This window comes from Rhyacophila brunnea, unplaced genomic scaffold (assembly GCF_057557595.1).
Source record: "Rhyacophila brunnea isolate RB1 unplaced genomic scaffold, BYU_Rbru_1.0 scaffold_21, whole genome shotgun sequence".
NCBI lineage: Eukaryota > Metazoa > Arthropoda > Insecta > Trichoptera > Rhyacophilidae > Rhyacophila > Rhyacophila brunnea.
In genome coordinates this window covers 20,521,302-20,547,733 of record NW_028232871.1, presented here as the reverse complement: position 1 = coordinate 20,547,733, position 26,432 = coordinate 20,521,302, and the positions used below count along the sequence as shown (strand labels likewise).

General features: G+C 31.1%; 3 protein-coding genes across 3 annotated transcripts in view; 2 read left to right on the top strand and 1 right to left on the bottom strand.

Moving 5' to 3' along the window:
* Positions 1–26,432, bottom strand: part of eag (potassium voltage-gated channel protein ether a go-go) — a 319,631-nt gene that overhangs the window by 269,254 nt on the left and 23,945 nt on the right. The window lies entirely within an intron of this gene.
* On the top strand, positions 1,305–14,096 carry LOC147070824 (uncharacterized). The gene is made up of 3 exons (XM_085948847.1): positions 1,305–1,581; positions 12,140–12,263; positions 13,915–14,096. Exons 1-3 carry the CDS (start codon positions 1,479–1,481, stop codon positions 14,006–14,008), a joined length of 321 nt encoding a protein of 106 aa, XP_085804973.1. The 5' UTR covers positions 1,305–1,478; the 3' UTR covers positions 14,009–14,096.
* LOC147070823 (uncharacterized) lies at positions 19,155–25,438 on the top strand. The gene is made up of 3 exons (XM_085948849.1): positions 19,155–19,468; positions 23,359–23,482; positions 25,072–25,438. The coding sequence occupies exons 1-3, from the start codon at positions 19,366–19,368 to the stop codon at positions 25,163–25,165; spliced, it is 321 nt and encodes a 106-aa protein (XP_085804975.1). The 5' UTR covers positions 19,155–19,365; the 3' UTR covers positions 25,166–25,438.

The window sequence follows — 26,432 nt, the reverse complement described above, 5'->3', positions numbered from 1 at the left end:
AATATTACTTTATATATAATATAATTTGTTAACGTCGTACTATTATAATAATATGGTCTTATACGTATATTTCGAGATGATTATAATGTTTTATTAACATCGATCGGTTAATACAAATTATTGAATTAATGTTCTACTATTTTTTCTGTAGTCATAGATTTCGGTACACATTGTGAGGTCACCTCAGTGCTCCGCTCTCTGTAGAGCAGTGAGGGTACATCGTTTGAAACGTAAGGAATGTATCTAGCGCTCGAAATGGACAAGAGTGCACCGGAACGCAGTCCCAGCCCGAAAAAAATCTCGAGAAGAGTGCTCCGTCTCGTAAAAAATGGGTTCTAGTTCGTGAAACATTAATTTTATAACATATCGTAAACCTATATTTTTATTAATAATAAATACTTACCGTTCGTGCTATTTTGCTATATTTTTTTTGATTCCTCAAAATAATAAGTATTTTATTTTCACACTAATTTTCGCAAGATATGCATGTCAGACATATGTTTAATATGTATTAAAGGCATGGCCCTCACATCCTGAAGTGGGCCCCTATGCTAGGATCTTTGGCGGGCCCCCCTACCTATCGCTAAGGATAAAGGCAGTGTGACGCTCCACAGTAGCTTTTTCCAAATGATGTACGCGGTAAAATTAATGTGTATATTTTAGTGTTTTTTTAATATTTTAATATATCCATTTGAAATATGGAATTGTCGAGTATACACAAAAAAATTGTATCGTACAAACACATAATTTGAAATAATAATAATGTTGAAGGAAAATAGCGCGGCAGGCGACTTTTTTTTACTATTAGAGAGGATTTGTGATGTGTATTTATCACTTTATCTGGTCGACTCGCCACGCCGGGCCCTTCCTGAGCCCGGGCCCCCAAGCTAGAGCCCTGTAAGCCCCCCTCTTTGTGGGGGTCATGATTGTAGGTATATAACAAAAACATCTAAACACGGAAATGATAAAATAATCTTGAATACTGTAAAAATGACACCTCGTTTATTTTATTCTTTTGCTATTTCTTCATTTTAGTACGTAACACTTAATTATCCACAAAAATAGATCCGCTAACATTCAATTTGTCGACGTGACGTTTTACATAAAATTTTCGGCACTATTTCATCTTGCCTTTTGGTTTACAGAAATAAATAAATAGCTGAAACTCTTGTAATGAAAAATATAAATTTTGTATATATGATAAGTTGGTTATGTAAAGATTTGAAATAAAATTTGTTTCCAATCCCTGTCACTGCAGGCGTGCGTCCGCGATACTCGATCGCATCGTGAGTCACGTTGTTTTGATGATGTCCATCTACGGGTTAAGCGGACAAACACAACAATACTTTTATAAACACTGTGAAACGTCAAACTCGCTTCAGTGAGCATTGACAGTCTGTTGCACGCTGTACTCCCGCGTGAATAAACAGCCTCAAAACTAAACACAGTGTGATAAAATTACCATTATAATTGCCAAAATGAATCGTGTAGTTACGTCGTCGTTTTTGCTGCTAATTATTGCAGCTTTCTTCTCCACGACTTACGCAGCCACGTATCTTGAAATGGGAACCAGAAATGAAGGTAAACAAGTTTATATTACTATATTTTCGTTGAATACTAAGTTGTATTACTAAATATTATTAAGGTGCTTAGATTTTAATGAATACAAGTGCACCGGTTAAACAAGTTAAGTAAAACAATTTCAAAATTCAATTCAACTGTTTGTAAATGACGCCTTGCATACAATAATATACAAAATAATATATTACCAGGAAACACATCAATAATGAATTAATAGTAGGTTACCTTCTAAGTGAGACTGTAACAAGTTTAAAATCTCGAACGTGAATAAAAATATGGGGTAACTTTAAACACGTGTTAAATAATATGTTATTTTTAATAGTTTCATGTTTAACCTACATTAAAATTGGTCACGTAAATGAAACGCGGATTCAATGTTGGCAATCTTTGAGGACACTCAGTGCCCTTTGTGTTGCTTGCGATTTATGATAGCATGACCGTCATAAAGTGATAAATCGAATCTGGCTTAAGAATCTTGATTGTTTATCCTAACTTTTCCATGTCTATCCTTTAATCTATTTTGTGTTTATTACTATTAAAAAATAGTTGTTTCTTCATGTGTCAGTGGTTTTAAAAACAAAACCATTTTATTAATTCTACTGTAGTGAATTATATAATATATTGACAGTTGTTTTGGGTTATAAAATCATATTCTAAAATAATAAATAACATAAAATTATCAATAAAATTTCTTTTAAAAATTATTAAAATAGAATATAACATGTAAACGTCAGTTTAAATTAATAATTATTTTAGTTTATGAATGACGATAATGTTCGCTTCAAACTAAATTAAAAATAATTAGAACATTATATAGGTACCTACATCAAATTTCATATAATTAATCCAATGTAAGAGGGAAAATGCATATAACTTTTCATTAAAAACAGTTACATGTGTGAACACATAAATTGAATATATTATTATGATGTGAAAACTGTTCATTATTTAATTATATATCACTTGTATTCATTTAATCCTCAGCCTCTTAAATATGATAATTTTGAAACAATAATATACGAATGGTTATATTATTATTAAATTCAACAAATTAATGTGTTTTTTATTCGGTAGCTATTTCTGTTGTCAACATTAAATTAAGACTTCAAAAAAGTAACAATAATAATCATTATTGTTTGATGTCGCACAACTTTTTAAATATATAGTGTATTGTATTATTTGTCCAAGTGTATAATTACTTATATTGTGAATATTCTAAGACCAATCTATTATTTTAAGTAAGTAGCTTTTAGTGGATTTGTGATACCGGTATTCTGAAGACCGGGATTTAAAAAATGCTGGAATCCCGGAAATTTAGGATTAGTTTTTGGTAAAAAAACAGAGTGCTTCCACGAATTAAAAAATATACATAACATGAAACAAACTATTTTTTTTCTAAATACAAAAATATTTTCTATGAATATAATATTGTAGACTACTTATTATTGTACCTATACCAAAAGCGTACATATTTAGAATTACCAACTATTGTATAATGGAAACACATTAAATTTTATAGTTTTTTATTACTCTTTAGTACCAATTGATAACTATTAATTGATAGCGATACACTATTATTCGGATTAGCATCATTTAAAGATGGCGGCATGTTTTTGTTTTATTATACCACACGACATACGTAATAAGGTGTTCTGTTATTTTCCAATTTGTCGAATGTTTTGTTTTGTAAATATTTTTTTTTAATGGCGACCTTGCTTTTGTTTACAATGTAGGTACTGGATGCGATTGCTCATCTGAAATTTACATAATTTTTTAAATGTAAAAATAATGTACCTACATTCGTATTTAGCTTAGCCCTTTTAAATATATATATATTATAAGACAGTGTGAAACCAGTTACACATAAAAATATGCTTTCGGTGTTTAATCCGAAATTCATATAAAAATTTTCGAAAAAAACGCACTTGCAACAATCCATCACGAGTGGTCCAGTACAGTGGTCAGATAGTAACAGTGGAATGGTGAAGTAATATACAGATCAGGGACCACAAAATTAATTGAAACTGGCTACTAGGTGTGGTAGTAATAAAATTTTATTATTTATTTATTATTTTTAACAAGGCGATTATCGGCGGTTATTGAAGGTTGTTTATCATATTAAATATGTATTGAGGTATTATAATTGTTATAATAAGTTAGCCGTCTAAACTGTCGATCTCGCTCTAAAAGTTAACACAAGCCAAGAGAGGGACTGTTTAAACAAATCACCTTTTTCGGTTAATTTATTCTCACAATTAACCACCTCGATACATAAATATGATAAAATACCGTCAATAGCCGACGATAGCAGCCTCGTGTATAGAATAGATGCGCAGGTAGGGAAAGCCAGTATTCATTAAGTTTGTGTTTCCCGGTGCGGATAGATTGACGCACACATAGATCCAGCCGTTTTTTTTATCTAGTTGTATATTTCTTCATTCTGCATATTATATATCTACTTTATATTTCATACGGACGAAATCACAGGGTATCGCTATCGATAAATATATAGTTACGAATATACTCATTATCTATTATGTTAAATATATATTTTGTTTTTTGATAGTATGGGTTCAAAATGTCAACATTGATAAATCTATGTATTCTAAAATGACTATGTTTGCAGAAAATTAAAAAAAAATAATTTAACTGACTTATTTAGACCTAAAGTTATCTGAGGTTATGTAAATATAGAGACGATTTCAAAATTATTTTTCGTTCTTGAGTAAACTATTATCATTAAATATAATTATTTTCTAATTAATAATATAATAATTTATTCGTATTATTATTATATACGTAATAATAATAGTACATTCATTGACAGGTTTTCTTTTTCAAGTACATGCGGAACGTTTTTTAGTCATCTTTACACGATGTAAGAATATATTCCACCGACGCCGTCACAAAACAAATTTACGTGCAAACAGGTCTACTATCGCTCTCCGAATGGCAACGCGGCCGAAATTTCGTTCCACATACAGTTGAAAATTATTAGCCGTTTCACTTATGTACGCTCTTAATTATATTAATTGAACACTAAAATAACAGTGGGAGTCGTTTAGCAGTATCAATGAAATAACCATAGAAACACTCAGGCTTTGATAAAACCGCGTAGAAAGTATTACGAGTTATGACCATACCGGGAATCTAACCTGTAGATTCTAACCTGGCGGGAATCTAAGCCAGTGCATTGCGCATTGGGTTGCCCGAAAGTTGTTTGTATTCACTTTTAAAAGGAGTATTCATTGAAAAGGCAACATGAGAATTTTACATTTATATTTTGGGATAACCACAACACAGGGCATCATAGTGTTATATACTGAGACTTTAATCTACTTTTTTATTTGATGTTAACTGAGAGAAATGAAAATACTGGTCATATTATTACCATAGATAAAATGAAAATTACTTATCACCGTTACATTACTAAGTATTATTTTATTACATTTTAAGGACAAGATTCAGTAGCTATTTTTTCCAATGTCACTTTTCATCATCTGCGTAGTTAACATATTTTTTTAAATAATATATTCAAATAAACATAATATCATTCACCGACAAAAAAACTTACACTGTTTATAGTATAAGGGCTTGCGCAGACAGAGAGCGGTCGGAGTTCTGCGTTCAACCGACCGTTGACCGCTAACGTTCAGGGACAGCAGACAGGTGGCGGTCAACAATAAGCGTTCCATTTGTTTACAAACGTTGTACTGACACAAGCGCTGCATAATGCGAGACCGCTATATTCCGACTGCGAGTGGAAGTGAGAAAGCACCGCTGTTGCGTACTCACTCCCCCGTGTGGTTTCGCTCTATGTTGTGTGACTGCTCAAATTCCTATGACGGGACTGGACGGGAGGTACGGCGTTCTTTGTAATTCCGGGCATAGAACTCCAGAACTCTAGCGTTCCAATTGACCGGCGCGGTCTGACCGCCAGCTGTGTACCCATACAGTATGAAGTCCATACAGTACAAAGAACGCCGAACTCCGAACGCGGAACGCAGACCGCCTGACCGCGCTCTGTCTGCGCAAGCCCTTAAAGTATCAAAGGTTATATTATTATCCGAATTTTACTAGACAAGTAGTCGACTATGTATTATTAGTATTATTACCTATTCATTTATGTATATAATTTCACTCATTATATTATCATTTTATTCGCACCGAAGGCTACTGCAATGTACTAACTTCCGATTAGTAGTGTTAGAAGTTAGCGTAATGCCCCAGTGACAGCGTTTTTCAGTGCGGGGCGTGCAGCGTGCTTGTGTTCAATTTGTTTAACATACACGCCGTACGCGGGGCTAAACGCAACACGTATTTTCTCTATAGGTGACGTTGAAATACGATCGCCAAAAGCTGCATCCATGCTGGTGTGAAAATCGACTCTACTTTACTTTGTGATAAATAAGATTTGGCAAGACGCTACCTATACGCGAAGACAGATTCAAAAAACAAATTCTGCGATATTACATAAAACTAATAACCACTTAAAAGCGCAACGTATGGGTTTTCAAGAGTGGAAGTTATATAACCGATCTTTTTTTACGAAGAATGCTTATTATTAGCCATTCGCCCAACAATTTGGTCCTTGTACTGGATGAAATTCTCATACAAAAACAATACCTATGCATTTTTTCCCCAACTGCTGGACCAAGTCCGTGATCCACGGCTTCAAAGATAGGTGCTTTACTTTGAATACTCTAATAATAAAATTATAATTATTGTTTATTCACTACATAGTTTTACGGTAAATAAAGGATTATCAAATAAGAGATATATTTCAAGTTGCTCTAAAACTCAGCAAAATTTCAACGCACCAGTCGGTTTAAGAAAATTCTTATGTTATCTGTATTTTATACGCTTTGATTCACAACATTTTTTTAGTTTACGTTTTTGACGGGTTGGATTTTTAACATCCCAAACATTATCATTTGACTCAAATTTTCCAATTAAATTGCTAATAGTATGCCCTGTCGCTCGATTATTTTGACCAGAGATTTATCGTAATACCCGAAATGTAACTCGAATAGATTTGTATACTTACGCTGAACAATTGTGTATATTTTCATGATTATTTGCTAAACAACACTGAACACAAATGTCAATTTTGGTGGGAATCAGAAAAAAATATTGCCGCTATAACGTTTCAAAAATCTATAGTACACATATTTGACGCACCATAGTATTTTATACCACCAATAAGTGTGATGTTTACCAATAACACCTGTAGATGTATTTCTATATTCCTAAATAATGTATCAACCATAAAATAATAAAATAAATGCCTAAAAAATCTGAGATTAAAATGTATTATGCAAGTCTACGGTCAATCGTTCACGTCAGACATTTCTCTGTCAACGTGTTTAAACATTTCCGGCTATTCTATATAACGACATGTTTTTTAGTATAAATTTAAATTTTAATATTTAATTTACATTCCAAAGCATTGATATATACAGGATACACAATTCCATACAAGATTTAACATAAAATGGTATTTTTCTTTTAAAAAGGTATCTGATAGATATCTAATAGATATCTGATAAAAAATTGTAAGAATCACCTATAATAATTACTATGATAATAAAATTCATTTGAAATTTATTTATTGATTTGTTTTATTTATTTATATAGAAAACACAGTATTACGGCATTACATCGATTGGCTAATTTGCCATAATACATAATAAATAAAAATTATAAAAAATAACTTAATTACAAATAACAACCAATATAACAAGAAAGTATAAAAAAAAATGTGTTCCTATGTAGATATTAAATACATGATATAGTTATTAAAAATTAAATCAACCTTTATGGTGCCATCAATAAGATTAATCGAACGATACACAGCATCATGAAACATCGCAGGATGGACCTGCGACCGGGTATAATGAAGACCGCAGAGTTACGAGTGATATTGGTGGGAACATGAAAATTAATATTTTCCAGTATATGCAGATTGTAAATGAACCCACGAAGAAGTAAAAAGAAATGGCAATCACTCATCGAGTGAACAGGGATTGCATTGAAAGCATACCCAGAAGAAAACGAGTCGGGATTTCATACGGAAAGAATCTGTATGTCCTTAAGGGGGGACATGCTCGTCGAAGGTCAAAATTGAGTTTTTATTGTATTTTCAAACCATGATCCTGGACACTCCTTAAACGTTGTAGATAATCTATTTATATAATTTTGAAGCCTTATTATCCTTTATAGTTATTTTAAACATTTGATGACTGCATGAAGTATTTTTGTTACATAAAATAGTATTCTTTTAAACCTCTCGCTCTAATGTTTTAGAATATGGTCATATTTCGGTACAGAACTGTGCAGTGGTGTTAAGATTTTTTACATTTATTAATTTTTAAACACATTTATAAAACCATTAGTATAATTTATTACGAGATAATTTTTGTAAAATATTCACGATAAAAAATTATTTTGATAATCTCTGTGATCCCAAATTTGACAAGAATTAGGCATTTTATTATTCAAAAAATCGGCAAGATTAACACATTTCAAGATGATTCTAAAGATACTTATTATAAGCTATGTCTTTGACCATTCAAGTGTGATAAAAATCTTATGAATAATGATTGCTTTATAATAATTATTGACCTAAGAATAAGGTAGTGTTTTTTTGAAATACGCCATTTCTTTTGTCATTCCCTAGTGGTTAAGCTACAACATACGGCCGTAGCCATAAAATGACAAACTATAATTAAAGCAGGGAGTAAAATTATGTTAACGCGCGTGTTTGAACATGTACCTAACCGATTTTTTTTAAATTTTTTTTTTAAACGGTACATGTTCAAACACGCGCGTCAATATCATTTTACTCCCTACTTCAATTATAGTTTGTCAATTTATGGCTACGGCCGTATGTTGTAGCTTAACCACTGGGGAATGACAAAAGAAATGGCGTATTTCAAAAAAACACTACCTTATTCTTAGGTCAATAATTATTATAAAGCAATCATTATTCATAAGATGTTTATCACACTTGAATGGTCAAAGACATAGCTTATAATAAATATCTTTAGAATCATCTTGAAATGTGTTAATCTTGCCGATTTTTTGAATAATAAAATGCCTAATTCTTGTCAAATTTGGGATCACAGAGATTATCAATATAATTTTTTATCGTGAATATTTTACAAAAATTATCTCGTAATAAATTATGCTAATGGTTTTATAAATGCGTTTAAAAATTAATAAATGTAAAAAATCTTAACACCACTGCACAGTTATGTACCGAAATATGACTATATTCTAAAACATTAGAGCGAGAGGTTTAAAAGAATACTATTTTATGTAACAAAAATACTTTATGCAGTCATCAAATGTTTAAAATAACTATAAAGGATAATAAGGCTTCAAAATTATATAAAGAGATTATCTACAACGTTTAAGGAGTGTCCAGGATCATGGTTTGAAAATACAATAAAAACTCAATTTTTACCTTCGACGAGCATGTCCCCCCTTAAGTAGAGAAATCTAAGAAATCTATTGTAGACACGATCCAACTTAATCGTGTGAATAATTACATACAATAAATATATTCTATTATTTTTAATTATAATAGTTTATTATCTTTAAAAATACTCCATAATATTTTAATAAGTATGTTCATTTATTTTAAATTAAAAGATATTAATAAAAATGGCATACACATTAACACTGTATGGAAATTGACACTTATTATTACAATGCAGATAGAGTTTATTTTTATATCACTATCATTTTTATTTATTTTTGCTTATTACGAAAGAATAAAAACAATTATAAATGATTCAAGACAGATAAAATTCTGTAGTTATTTTATTTTTTCCTTACTCCATATAAAAATACGTCAATGTTCAAAGTAATTACCTAACATCAGTCGATAGTTTTAAATATATTATTTTAATCATTTTTTTTTCAAGGAGAATTGGTAGATAATAACAGCTAATGACGTATTATTTTTCTCCCATTGAAACTTATTAACATTAGATAGGTACGTATTTGTTGTTGTTTTAATGTACAGATAGGTAATTTGATTTTACGGTTTAGTAAAGCTTTATAGTCGGTAAGAAACAAACTTATGTGTCAAATTTGAAATAGGAACGCCCACCTATCATAAGATATACATTTACCCTTTGGGCCGGTAGAAAAAAATGCTAATGCTTTGTTGTTTGACAACAAAATGTCCGTGACATGAATTACATAAAACGAGCTCATTAACAACAATAATGTCCGACAAGATACACTATTATTTGGTGGCCTTATCACTCACTCTTATATCTTTCAAATGGCACACAATATTTTAAATGAGTGAATATATCTATATTGTGTCAGAATAGTGTGGAAATTTTAGAGGTTTTACAAATCATAATAACATTAATAACAATGACTAAATGATTGATGAGCGATATTGTTAAATTGTGTTATGACAGGAAGTTTTTATGCTATTTTATTGTATTATTATCGTTATTCAATAATATTATTTATGACCAATTTGTTTGTTATTGTACCGAGCCACGTAATGCCAATGTATGTCTTCATGCCGTCTGAGCAATGTTTTCCTCTGTACTCACTCATAGTTTGGCGCAAACATTTTACTCTGTACATTCTAGAGCATAATTCAATTCTACTCAGACATTGCGGAGATTTTCTTATTGAACAATATGAATACCATAATATTACAATAAAATTATATAGAGTGAAATTGAACTTTAAATTATAGCTTAACACCTATTTCAAAAACCGTATTACTTTACATTGACGCGGAAGAAGAACATGGTAATATTATAACTATTTAAAAATAATTGTAGACATGTCTGGAATAATTCCTTATATTGTAGGCTTAGATCAAACAATTAGTATTAAGTTTACACATAGGTACATAAAGAAGGTGCATTGAAATAATATGTATATGATTATGATGTCACAATAATTAAAATGCGTTTAAGATACATGTTTAAAAAACGTAAACATAAAGTAAAATTATTACATTTTTATTTTATTTTTTTAACTGTCAATTCATGGTAGAACTGCATTGTATTGTTGTTTGATTTAATAAAACGCATTTTTTTTGTAGCACTTATTCCATTGTAATAAATAAATTTGGATCGGTTTCGTCCACCTCAGAGGGACATTTTCACAGACAGTTGAAAATGTCCCTCTGAGGCGCACGAAACCGGTCCAAATGTATTTAATAAAGTGGAATAAGCACTACAAAAAAAATGAGTTTTATTAAATCAAACAACAACATTACATTTTTATTTCATTACGTTATCTATTTTAGAAGTTATGTAGATATTCCAAATTTAGAATACTAGACTTTCTCCAAATTAACAAAAATTAGCAAGTACAGTAGGTATATTGTTATTAGATTGAGAGATATGTGTGTGAAATCCAAATATCTAGCTATGAGAGAAGTATATTAAAAACCCCTTGAAATATCTGCGGGGAAATATAAAAAGCATACACAATGACCAAGTAAAATTTAACACACTGAGTGCTGACTAGATAATTTCTTTTTAATTATCACATTTAAATAGCATGCTAATTATATTGAATAGCGTCCAATATTAATAATGACAAGGTTAATTAAAATACTCAAAAATAGGCAACAGGTCAAAAAAGATTGAGAAACAATGCATTGTGGAGTTTGGGAAACTCTGAACACAATATTATTAAATCAAATCAATAAGTCATCAATAATTATAATTATGATATCAGATGCAAACGCATATAGAAGTAGATATCACGCTGTACGCTCACAGTAAACGTGAACCGTTTTATTCGTATGACCTAATTGTTGAGATACTTAACTTCATTTTAATATACTTATATGTAATAAGCTGCCAATTGTCTTTAAAACAATTCGTTTGTGGTCACAAATCCTTCGTCGCATAATCACATAAGCCTCGGAACGTAACGAGAAAAAATGCGCTGTAATGTAGTTACTATCAGGCTTGAGCGCGATTGGACCAATTTGGGTCCAATCGGGATTCGCGCACTGGGAGGCCTTGCGCCCTAAAGGGGGTTTCAAAATTAAAATCAAATATTTGAGTAATTATTAAACATTTAAAATTCGGGGACTTCGTGAAGTAGAATCTCTGAACAGTTTTGAAAAACTCATTCAAAATTAGCTCTCATTAGCATCGTGGAGTACAGTACCAAATATTGGTAGTGTACAAAATACACACAGCCATTATTTTGCTGTCTTACATTATTTTCTGAATTAATTGTTACTGAAGATGCAATGTTAAGATGTTAATTTTTTAATGAATTTGCCGATAAAAGGCAAGAAAAATATCATCTTTATTAAATATATATCTAGTTTTGTTGTATAATCAATATGGATAAATACATAAACTATTAATATAAATCAGTAAACCCCTTACCGCCCTCAATCGTTTTTTGGAGTCTTAAATAATATATTTAGAGAACTGGGACTGGGACTGGGGCCAATTACTAATAATACTTATTAATATATTACAGGTGCTTTCATAGTTTTTTTAAGAGTGCACACTAATTTTATTAATGATTTTTGTTTTTCTTTCAGCCCATCCAAATAAATGCTTCAGCAAATACTATGACCTCGCGATGAAGATCGGAAAAGATTACCAAACACCAGGCGCCTGCGGTGCAATGCGCTGTGACAAGTCTTTCACAATTTCAATACGAACGTGAGTTTTTCTTTTTTTATCCTATAGTCACGAAATGAAATAGGAATTATGTGCCAAATATTCCAAAAAAAGTTATTCAACAAAAACCATTCAAAATTATAATTTAAAAAAATGATTATTGTTCAATTATAGCAAATAACTTTAAGTATTCAAAGGGGTTTGATAAAAAGCACTATATCATTTGTACCTAAAACATGAACTAAGTACCAACTGAATTCATCTGTGGAAGAGCTGAACCTGGTTTTTTAAACACTAATCTTAACCATGTTCACATAATGTAACATTAGGCACCTGTCAATTTTATCAAAACGTATGGTCATATTATTCCTAACGCCTTCTTTGAGATGTAATAGAAGCTTGGAACTTAATTCCATTTTAATCCATTACCAATGGCACATGTACCTACATAAGTTGTTTTTCTTTTGAATATTTGGCACATAGTTCCTATTTTATTTTGTGTACATATTCACACAATTATTTATTTTAGCATTGTTTTCAGCTAAATATTATTACTATGTACACAGATAGTTTTTTGTCGAAAATGACATTTAAAAAATAATTAGTAAATTTTTTCGCTTTCGACGTAGGTAATATACTTCATAAGCAAAATATCAGTAACATCGGTATATTATAATTTTGAAAAAACCTCAAGTGCTATCATGAGAAGTTGTCATTTTTGACGTACGCAGTTTTACCTGAACAACTCCAGCAGGATGAGACGAAAGCAGTCAGCAGCAGCCGACACAACCGCTTTCAGCCTTTTTATACCTGATAGGTAGATGATCATTTTTCCTCGACAATGTTAGCAAGCATCCGATTGAAAATGTGACTTCTCTAACCTTGTTTTGCGGCAAGAGAGCATGTTGTAATCTCCAGCCCCTTTTTACACAATGCTTACGGGCCCTTTTAATTAATTTTGTAATTAACGTGTTAATTTGCATTTGAAAAGTAATTAGCAAAAACACAATTTTGTACGGCCCGTAAGCTATGGGTTAATATCAACCAATCAACTCCATAACCATGTATCTAATATCCAATGTAGAAAGGAAAAAAATTACAGGAGACACAAATCGTTTTTGTTATGGTCAAAGTTAAAATACAAAGTAGATATAAGTACTTAACCTTGAAGTGCTATATAATTAATTATAAGTAATTTAGTTTTTATTTTCATAATCTGATATTAAGTATTTAGTTACTTAAAGGAAAACCAACACAAATGATGATTAAGTCGTTTTTCCTACTTCACTTCCTACTTTTTTTTAATTGTCAGCTCAATTTAATTAATAAATCGGCATTTACAGCTTACATCCTTTAGACAAAACGTGTATTTAGTCATGTGCATCGTTATTATACAATAAAACCTATCAATATAACGTCTTTTTGTCTTTCTACAGTCGATATAATATATGAATGTCTTTTGTCGAAAGTGTGAATTAGTATCCACAATTAATAAATGTCGTTGTTTGGATCTGACCATAAATAATAACTTAACCCCATCGCCCTGAAACGAAATCATGAGGAGCTTTCTGCCGTTCACTGTTTCTGCCGTTTTAAAAATACCTACCATAAGTCTTAGTGTAACTCCCATATAAGTGTAGTTTTTTTTTACAGTTAAACAAAATTAATAATAATAATCTATTATTGATTTCAGTTGCGGTGTGATCAGCGTGGAAAATTGCAAATTAAGTGAAGTCGATCTCTCCAAGCCTTATCCAGATTGCTGTCCACATCCAATCTGCGAATGAACCAAATCCTGTGTACCTAACTATATATTATATAAGAACATAACTATTATTAATAAACTATTTAAATATAAAATTTAATTAAGCAATATATATTTTTTTATTTACTTCTTATTCTTAACAACATAATATGAAACAGCGGGGGATTACCAGAGTTTGGAGCGTCGCAAAAAATATGTATAATTTATCAAATGTAAAAATATAATCTGTACATCTTTTTTAATGTTATCTAAAAACAATATAAATCTAAAACTATTGTGAATTATACATATAATATAATCAATCTTTTACACTAAATATCTTTGCATCAAAAAAAAATTTTTTGACCATGTCCGATCCTAATAAGATCATATCGTCGCCCCAAAAGCAAAAGGTCACATGTGCAATTTTAACGGTTTCTTTGTAATTTTTTCTCTACATTATGGACAAAACTGCATTTGTGAAGCAAAACCCATGAATTCACAATTGAGCAAAGAAAATAAAGATTACTTGTGTATTTGTAAACTGATCTTCATTTAATTTATAGGAAAAGGGTAACATGTACACGATTTTAGGAACTATGTGCAGTATTTACAAAAATAATATAGGAAAAAGGTAACAAGTGTAATTATTTAAAAGTGAGTAAGGGCCTTTGTACAAAAAAAAATAATTTCGTTGCAGAAAAAGGTCACTTGTCAAATTTGTGAAAATTTAAAAACATGTTGGCAGTGGACAAAGAGGCCCAAATAAATATTTTGGATTATCACAATAAGCGTAAAGTGGACGCTCGCAAATCAAAAGATGAAGATAAAGCTAGAGCTTTATTAGATGACAACTTTTAATCTTAGACTTTTGTTTTACAGGCGATCCTCTATACTCCATGCCTACAAGTATCGAGTTTTTATTACACGAGAAAGTTTGGTACATTGATGTATGGATTGATACATGACCAAGCATTAAAAGAGGGATTTTGCTACATTTGGAATTAGAGCCACGGTCATCGTGGTTCTGATGAAGTTGGAACAGTTTTATTCACTCATTTAAAAAGCCTCCCGCATTTTGTTAAGCATGTTTCCCTTTTTTCTGACTCATACGGTGGCCAAAATCGAAATCGCTTTATAGCTGTTCTACCATTGTATATTGTGAAAAATACTACGTTGGAAATTATCGACATTAAATTCCTGGAGACTGATCATTCTCAAATGAAAGTGGTCAGCATACATAGTAGTATCGAGAATTAGAGTCACGATAATCGTGGTGCTGTTGAAGTCGGAACAGCTTTATTCACTCATTTAAAAAGCCTCCCGTATTCTGTTAAGCATGTTTCTCTTTTTTCTGACTCATGCGGTGGCAAAAATAGGAACCGCTTTATAGCTGCTCTACTATTGTATATTGTAAAAAACACTACGTTGGAAACTATCGACCTTAAATTCCTGGAGACTGGTCATTCTCAAATGGAAGTAGACAGCATACAATATACATAGTAGTACCGAGAAGATAAAAAAAGGTATTTCTATTATCTCACCAGAAGAATGGCCTACACCAGTGGTCGGCAAACTCATTAGTCAACAGAGCCAAATATCAACAGTACAACGATTGAGATTTTTTTTGAGAGCTAAATTTCTTAAACTTACTATATAGGTCGATACACTGTTAACGTGATATCATTCTTAATACATAATGATCTTATTTATTGATAAAATTAAATTGTAGGTAAGGTATCTATAAAATTAAATAATGACAATAACTAACAAACACTTAATGTAAACGGGTTTGGGCCGGAATCCCGAAGGCCGAAATCCCGAATGCTGAAATCCCGAATGGCCGAAATCCCGAAGGCCGAAAACCCGGTTTTCGGCCATTCGGAATTTCGGCTATTCGGGATTTCAGCATTCGGGATTTTGGCCTTCGGGATGTCGTCCGGCACCCAATGTAAACAAAGGCCATGCATCTCCTTGAAAAGTTTGGATAAGTCAGGTTTGTATGTTGTTGTCTTTAATTTTAGGCACGATTCCAGGTTCTCATCAATAAAACGACTTCTCAATTTACTCTTGATAAGGTTCATGCTTGAAAAAGACTGTTCGCATGAATATGTAGAACCGGAAAGGAAAAGAACAGCAAACGCTAGTTTTTTCAACTGATCATAATATGAGTCAGGAATACTATTAATTCCAGGTATTAAAAATCATCATGTCTGCCTTCTACAGGTCTTTCAAATCAGACTACTAAACTTGTGTTGTGAAAAATGTTCACATTTGTTTTTCTCTAACATGTCCATATCAGCACAAAGATGTTTAAATTTAGAGATCCATAATTCTCTATCCATAAGCTTTATCTATAATAGAATTGATAATCTTAAACACCAATTCCATAACTTTGCAAATGTCTGCGCACAAATATGTTCTTGACGAAGAATGGTGCAATGGTAAGCAAGTATCTCGGGATTTTTTTTTCTTTCAAAATAGCAACAATCCCCTTTCTTACGCCGGTCATACTTAAGCCCCGTCTGTTGAAATTGACACCATTTTATCGAGTGTAATATTATGATGTTTTTCCATACACTCAATTACAGCATTTGCAATATCCTCTCCACGTGTTTGATATTTGAGTGGCAATAATCCTACAAGTTCTTCTTTAGGACCTGTAGATGAAATAAATCGTACAAAATGTGAAACTTGTGCTGTATCATTTATGTCACAAGACTCGTTAACTGCTATCGATAAAGCTGAAACCAATTTACGATCTTCGACTTGCTGGTTGGTTATATTCCAAGACATCTTGACTGTTATATCTTTCACTGTTTTAGCCCGTACGTGGTCATTTGTGACAGAGCCACACCCAAGGGGCCAAAGAATTACATGTGGCTCGCGAGCCGTGGTTTGTCGACCACTGGCCTACACTGATTATACTGACCAGGCGTAAAAAACCGTTGAATGTGAATCAATTGACTTTTAGGGATATTTTTGATTTAAAACTGCTAAAAACTAAAACCAGTCAAGGCATGGACAACGTATCTTGTATCGTATCATGGAACCGCTGAAAATATTCATTAAGATGTTGTATGACGAAACAGAGTTCATCGAGATTCCAGCACGTACTCCAAGAAATGGAGGAAAGCATACATTATCAACACAATCCGAAAACTTTCTAACGCCAAAATACAGCCAAGAAATTCCAATAAATCCATTAAACTAGCAACACCTTCTGAAACTGTGCAGTGATGGAGTTATTCCTAACAATTATCATGCATTTTGTGAAGGATTGCGACAAAGCAATAATATAGCTGACAGACTGTTGGAACCCAATGCCTCTGAGGATAATGAACTTGATGACTGAACTGCTCTTAATTTCTTTGTTTATATTTATTTTGTAATGCATGTTCTTTATAAATTCTTTGTCTTACACTAATAAAAAAATATTTAAAAAAAAAAAACACAAATATTCATTTTTACTTAAAAGTGAAACCTATATTCTAATTTAAGAACACTGAGTTTGAATTTTAAGACTTAAGTCTCAGTAGATGAATGAATAACTGTTTCAAATTATGTGCAACTATTCATAAATGCATATAGGAAAAGGGTAACATGTGACTTAAAACCTCTTAAAAATCAAAAATTGACGAAATGTAAAAAAAAACAAATTGCATTCCAATTTTGAGTAATTAGGTCACCTGTGTTCCAAATTTCATTTCAAAATATTAAGTAATAACCTCTCCACGATGTTTTTTCACTCCAAAAACACTTAAATTACGTTTTTCTCAAAACTCAATTTATGCACAAGTGCCCTTTTGCTTTTGGGGCGACGATATTATGGGCCTCCATAGAGTAGTGGTATGTCTTAACAGATTTTTGTTTTTACAAGAAATGGATGTTAGCCACAGGCTTAACCTCTTAGGACTCAAACACAAATTGAAAAACAATGTGTATTTGCCAGATCCAGGATTCTAACCTGGAACCCACGATAAGCCGATGCGTTAGCCGCTCGGCACTAATAATAAAATAAAATTCACACCTATACAGCACAGATTTCCAGTAAATTATATTTTCAAATACTTACTTTAATTTTCAACAGATATGCATGTCAGAAATATGTTTAATTTATTGTAGGTATATAAAAAAAACATCGAAATACGGAAATTGTATAGGAATGATAAAACAATCTTGTGTACTGCAAAAATTACCCCTCGTTTATTTTATTATTTTTCCATTTCTTCATTTTAGTACGTAACATTGTATTATCTACAAAAATAATATATCCGCTAACATTCAACTTGTCGACGTGACGTTTTACATAAAATTTTCGGCACTATTTTTTCTTGCCTTTTGGTTTACAGAAATAAATAAATAGCTGAAACTTTTGTAATGAAAAATATAAGTCCATTCGTTCTACAAAGTGGCCTCTCACAAAAATTGCGCAATTATTGGTGTTTGTATTTTACATTTTTTTATATTTCCACAAAAATGGATTTTTGTCTCTCTTGCAAAAATTGCGCAATTGTTGATGTTCGTATTTTTTTATTTTTCGGGATTTCGGCCTTCGGGACTTCGTCCGGACCCAGTTTATCAATCAAACTACTGAAACATTTATACTTAGCAGATAACTTACTTAATATTTTGTTTGTAATTTCATACTATCTTAAAATACGCATTTATGTATCTTTATTATAATATTAAGTCGATAAACGCTGAAATATAATGTAATTTTCATTCTAACATCTAACATTATTTTTAATATTTGTTGTAAATACAAATAAGTACCCATGTATAGACAATAAATTAATTGATTAAGCATATCTTTAAGTTTTAGCGAGGCAAGGACTATTTTCTTTTAATAAACATCATAAGGCATAATAATTATTCTCAATCTATTTTAAAAATGTGTCAAGCGAGAAATGTATAAGGTACAACTACTGAGAAGATAGAAGCATATTAAACTGACTTGCTTATTTACTCCAACAAATCGTAACGTACGTCTATTCCTTTGTGCATTTAATTCAACTGTGCGGCGTCCAATCCTCCCGGAGGCCAATTGGGTCGGCGTCGAATTGGGTCGGCGTCCAATTGGGCCGGCGTCCGATTGCACCGGCGGCCAATTACCGGAGGCCAATCACCGGAGGTCAGTTCGCGGTGCCAAATCGTCCCATTCTCCCCTGTGACTGCAGGCGTGCGTCTGTGATACTCGGTCGCATCGTGAGTCACGTTGTTTTGATGATGTCCATCCATGGGTTAAGCGGACAAACACAACAATACTTTTATAAACACTGTGAAACGTCAAACTCGCTTCAGTGAGCATTGACAGTCTGTTGCACGCTTTACTCCCGCGTAAATAAACAGCCTCAAAACTAAACACAGTGTGATAAGATTACCATTATAATTGCTAAAATGAATCGTGTAGTTACTTTGTCGTTTTTGCTGCTAATTATTGCAGCTTTCTTCTCCACAACCTACGCAGCCATGTCTTTTGAAATGGGAACCAGAAATGAATGTAAACAAGTCTATGTTAATAATTATTATATTATCGTTGAATACTAAGTTTTGTTAGGTACTAATTATGATTAAAGTGCTTAGATTTTAATGAATACAAGTGCACCGGTTAAACACGAAGTAAAACAATTTCAAAACTCAATTTAACTGTTTGTAAATGACGCCTTGTATACAATAATAATATACAAAATAATATTATTAACAGGAAACACATCAATTATGAATTTATTAATAGTGGGTTACCTTCTGAGTGACACTGTAAAAAGTTTAAAATCTCGAATATATGGGATAACCTTAAACATGTGTTAAAGAATATGTTATTTTTAAAAGTTTAATGTGTATTCTAATATACCTACATTAAAATTAGTCACGTAAATGAAACGCGGATTCAATATTAGCAATATTTGAGGACACTCAGTGCCCTTTGTGATTCTTGCGATTTATGTCATGACCGTCATAAAGTGATAAATCGAGTCTGGCTTAAAATTCTTGCTTGTTAATCTAACTTTTCCATGTCTATCCTTTAATTTATTTTGTGTTTATTACTATTAAAATTAGTTATTATTTTATGTTTCAGTGGTTTTAAACTTTTATAACTTTTCATTCAAAACAGTTAAATATCTGAACGCATAACTTTAATATATTATGATGTGAAAATTGTTAATTATTTAATTATGTGTCACTTGTATTCATTTAATCCTCAGCCTCTCAAATATTTTAATTTTGTAACAATAATAAATACGAATGGTTATATTATTATTAATTTCAACAAATTAATGTGTTTTTTATTCGGTAGCTATTTCTGTTGTCAACATTAAATTAAGACATAAAAAAAACAATAATATTCATTATTGTTTGATGTCGTACTACTTTTTAATATATAGTAATTGATTATTTATCCAAGTGTATAATTACTTATATTGTGAATATTTTAAGACCAATCTATCATTTTTAGTAAGTAGCTATTAGGGTTTGTGATACCGGTATCCTGAAGACCGGGATTTTAAATGCCAAAATCCCGATAATTAAGGATTAGTTTTGGTTAAAAAAACAACGTGCTTCCGTGAATTAAAGAATTATAAATAACATGAAACAAGCGATTTGTTTCTAAAAAAAAAAATATTATCTATGAATAGAATATAAGCTAGTTATTATCGTTTACCAAAAGCGTGCATATTTATAATTACCAACTATAACTATTTAGTAGGTACCTATTGATAACTATTAATAACGATACACTATTATTTGCCTTGGCATCATTTAAAGATGGCGGTAAAAATAATATGGCGGTATATTTTTGTTTTATTATACCATCCGTAATAAGGCGTTCTGTTATTTTCCAATTTGTTGAATGTTTTGTTTTGTAAATATTTTTTTTAACGGTGACCTTACTTTTCTTTACAATGTAGGTACTGGATGTGATTGTTCATCTTTTTCTTTACTACTTCTTTTAAATTTAAATATAATATGTACATTCGTATATTTATCTTGACGCCGCCCTATTAACAGTATATAACACTTAAATAATTACAAGATAAAAAGAACTTTTTATATACCTCGTTTTTAAATTTTCTGACGAATCATAATATAAACTTGACAATTCTATGTATTAATAAAAACTTTTTATTGTACTTGATAGAAATACTGAATAAATGTAGAATACAGAAATGTCATTTTGACATTTCGTGTTGATTTCCATAGTAATGCACGTATATATTAATAATTTAGTTGCTAAGACCCCCTTAGCAACCAACAATAATAACTTTCCATACAAAACAGAATTAACTGAAAATGAATTCAATTCTGCTTAAAAATCCCGGATCTCGAGAATCTTTCCTCGGAATTAGGGATTTCTTTATTATCAAAAAATATTAATTGAAAAAACGATTTTCTATTTTCGAAAAAAGTGGACAGAAAACTGAAAACGTTCAAAGACTGATCGGGGCATTTAACACAATTAAGCCAACGTCGACTCAAAATGAGCGCAATTTTTGCAACATCAGGAAACTTTGTGTCTCAAAAACGTACGCGATTGTCAGACGCAGCGATTGACAGTTTTTTTTTTTTAAATTCTATTTTAATAAGTAACGTTTTGAATTATTTTTGTTTTCCTACTTCTATTTTGTTTGTCTTCTTACATGAACAAATTTTTTTTCGAAATTTGTCTGTTTTTACACTGATTTTAGGATCTTTACAAGTTTTTTTTAAATTTCCCGATAACTCGAGAATTTTTTTCTAGAAATCCCGAATCTTGAGATTGAAATTTTTTCGGGAAATACCCAACTCTAAATTGACGCACACATATTTTTGTGTTTTTTTTTAGTTGTATATTTCTTCATTCTGTATATTATCTATCCACTTTTTATTTCAAACGGACGAAGTCACAGGGTATCGCTATCGATAAATATATAGTTACAAATATACTCGTTATCTATAAATATTCTGTTATTAATGATAGTATGGGTTCAAACTGTCAACGTTGATAAATCTATGTATTCTAAAATGATTATGTTTGCAGAAAAGTCATTAAAAATCGAAAAGTTTAATGTGGTGACTTTAATAAAATATCGATAATTAAACTTACTTATTTAGACCTAAAGTTATCTGAGGTTATGTAAACATAGAGACGATTTTAAAATTATCTTTCGTTTTTGAGTAAACTATTATCATTATAATTATATAATTATTTTCTAAAATATTTTTTAATAATATAATAATTTCTTCGTTGTCATATTCCTACATTTGAGTGACGTAGTTCCATTAAAAAATCAATTTATTCTCCAACGACCTGTGCATTCAATGACGAAGTAAAATCAACACATTGACTGCTGACTAGATAATTATTTTTTAATTATCACATTTAAATAGCATGCTAATTATATCGAATGGCCATCGTAATCGTTACGCGCTGGGCGCGTCTTTAGCGTATTAATAATGACAAGGTTAATTAAAATACTCAAAATAGGCAACAGGTCAAAAAAGATTGAGAAACATTGCATTGTGGAGTTTGGGAAACGCTGAACACAATATTATTAAATAAAATCAATAAGTCATCAATAATTATAATTATGATATCAGATGCAAACGCATATAGAAGTAAGTAGATATCACGCTGTACGCCCACAGTAAACGTGAACCGTTTTATTCGTATGACCTAATTGTTGAGATACCTAACGTCATTATAATATAATATGTAATAAGCTGCTAATTGTGTTTAAAACAATTCGTTTGTGGTCGCAAACCCTTCGTCGCATAAGGATATAAGCCTCGGAACGTAACGAGAAAAAATGCGCTGTAATGTTACTATCAGGCTATATCGCAATTGGACCGATTTAGGTCCAATCGGGACTCACGCATTGGGAGGTCTTGCGCCCTAAGTGGGGTTTCAAACTTCAATCAAATATTTGAGATTGAAAATTTAAAATTCGGGGACTTCATGAAGTAGAATCTCTGAAAAGTTTTGAAAAACACATTCAAAATTAGCTCTCATTGGCATCATGGAAAATACAGTACCAAATATTGGTAGTACCATTATTTTGCTGTTTTACAATTTTTTTCTGAATTTATTGTTACTGAAGATGCAATGTTAAGATGTTAATTTTTGAATAAATATGGGTAATTTGCCGATAAAAGGCAAGATAAATATCATCTTTTTTAAATAAATATCTAGTTTTGTTGTATCATCAATATGAAGAAATACATATACTACTATATCAATCAGTAAACCTCTTCCTTCCCTCAATCGTTTTTTTGGAGTCGAAAATAATATATTTAGAGGCCTCGCATTTTCTAGGACTGGCGCCTATTATGTGCACCAATTAATATTTTACAGGTGTTTTCATAGTTTTTTTAAGAGTGCACACTAATTAATGATTTCTCTTTTTCTTTCAGCCCATCCAAATAAATGCTTCAGCAAATACTACGACCTCGCGATGAAGATCGGAAAAGATTACCAATTACCAGGCGGCTGCGGTGCAATGCGCTGTGACAAGTCTTTCACAATTTCAACACGAACGTGAGTTTTTCTTTTTTTTATCCAATGGTCACGAAATGAAATAGGAACTATCTGCCAAATGTTCCAAAAAAAGTTATTCAACAAAAACCATTCAAAATTCACGTAAAATAACGTGAATAAATATTATAATTAAAAAAAAATGATTATTGTTCAATTATAGCAAATAACTTTAAGTATTCAAGGGGGTTTGATAAAAAGCACTTTATCATTTGTACCTAAAACATGAACTAAGTACCAACTGAATTCATCTGTGGAAGAGCTGAACCTGGTTTTTTAAACACTAATGTTAACCATGTTCACATAATGTAACATTAGGCACTTGTCCATTTTACCAAAATGTATTGTATAAATTGCTAACGCCTTCTTTGATATTGGATAGAAGCTTTAAATTTTTTTTTTTTTAACATAATTCCATTTTTAATGCATTACCAATGGCACATGTACATAAGTTTTTTTTTTTTTGAAAATTAGGCACATAGTTCCTATTTTATTTTGTGTACATAATCACACATTTATTTATTTTAGCATTGTTTACGGCTAAATATTATTACTGCTATTATGTACACAGACAATTGTTTGTCAAAAAAGACATTTAAAAAATATTTGGTATTTTTTTTCGCTTTCGACGTAGGTAATATACTTCATAAGCAAAATATCAGTAACATCAGTATATTATAATTTTGAAAAAATCTCAACTGCTATCATTAGAAGTTGTAATTTTTGACGTACGCAGTTTTACCTGAACAACCCCAGCAGGATGAGACGAAAGCAGTCAGCTGCAGCCGACACAACCGCTTGCAGCCTTTTTATACCTGATAGGTAGATGATCATTTTTCCTCGACCATGTTAGCAAGCATCCGATTGAAAATGTGACTTCTCTAGCCTTGTTTTGCGGCAAAAGAGCATGTTGTAATCTCGAGACCCTTTTAATATCGACTCAATCAACTCCATAACCATGTATCTAATATCGATTGTAGAAAGGAAAAAAAACGTAATCCGCACAAATTAAATTTTACAGGAGACACAAAAACGTTTTTGTTATGGTCAAAGTTAAAATACAAAATAGATATACTTAACCTTGAAGTGCTATATAATTAATAATTTAGTTTTTATATGCATAATCTGATATTAAGTATTTAGTTACTTAAAGGAAAACCAACACAAATGATGATTAAGTCGTTTTTCCTACTTCACTTCCTACTTTTTTTTAATTTTCAGCTCAATTTAATTAATAAATCGGCATTTACAGCTTACATCCTTTGGAGACATTGCGTATTTTAGTCATGTACAACGTTATTATCCAATAAAACCTATCCATATAATGTCTTTTTTCCTTTCTACAGTCGATATAATATTTTAATGTGTTTTATCGAAAGTGTGATTTAGTATCACAATAAATGTGGTTGTTTGGATCCGACCATAAATAATAACTTAACCCCATCGCTCTGAAACGAAATCATGACGAGCTCTGTTCACTGTTTCTGCCGTTTTAAAAATACCTACCATAAGTCTTAGTGTAACTCCCGTATAAGTGTAGTTTTTTTATACATACAACAAAATCAATATTAATAATCTATTATTGATTTCAGTTGCGGTGTGATCAGCGTGGAAAATTGCAAATTAAGTGAAGTCGATCTCTCCAAGCCTTATCCAGATTGCTGTCCACATCCAATCTGCGAATGAACCAAATCCTGTGTACCTAACTATATATTATATAAGAACATAACTATTATTAATAAACTATTTAAATATAAAATTTAATTAAGCAATATATATTTTTTTATTTACTTCTTATTCTTACCACATAATATGAAACAGCGGGGGATTACCAAAGTTTGGAACCTCGCAAAAAATATGTATAATTTATCAAATGTAAAAATATAATCTGTACATCTTTTTTAATGCTATCTAAAAACAATATCAATCTAAAACTATTGTGAATTAAACATATTCCGATCCGATCCTAATAAGATCATATCGTCGCCCCAAAAGCAAAAGGTCACATGTGCAATTTTAACGGTTTTGAGTTATGAATGCAGTTTTCTTCGTAATTTTTTTCTCTACATTATGGGCAAAACGGCATTTGTGAAGCAAAACCCATGAATTCATAATTGAGCAAAGAAAATAAAGATTACTTGTGTATTTGTAAACTGATCTTCATTTAATTTATAGGAAAAAAGTAACATGTACACGATTTTAGGAACTATGTGCAGTATTTGCAAAAATAATATAGGAAAAAGGTAACAAGTGTAATAATTTAAAAGTGAGTAAGGGCCTTTGTACAAAAAAAATAATTTCGTTGCAGAAAAAGGGCACTTGTGAAATTTGTGAAAATTTAAAAACATGTTGGCAGTGGACAAAGAGGCCCAAATAAATATTTTGAATTATCACAATAAGCGTAAAATAGACGCTCGCAAATCAAAAGATGAAGATAAAGCTAGAGCTTTATTAGATGACAGCTTTAAATCTTAGACTTTTGTTTTACACGAGAAAGTTTGGTACATTCAATCTTGCCATTCATGACCAAGCATTAAAATAGGGATTTTGCTACATTTTGAATTAGAGTCACGGTCATCGTGGTTCTGATGAAGTTGGAACAGCTTTATTCACTCATTTAAAAAGCCTCCCGTATTCTGTTAAGCATGTTTCCCTTTTTTCTGACTCATGCGGTGGCCAAAATAGGAACCGCTTTATAGCTGCTCTACTATTGTATATTGTGAAAAACACTACGTTGGAAACTATCGACCTTAAATTCCTGGAGACTGGTCATTCTCAAATGGAAGTGGACAGCATACAATATACATAGTAGTATCGAGATCGATAGAACCAAATTTATTAAACTTACTATATAGGTAGGTACACTGTTAACGTGATATCATTCTTAATACATAATGATCTTATTTATTGATAAAACTAAATTGTAGGTAAGGTATCTATAAAATTAAATCAT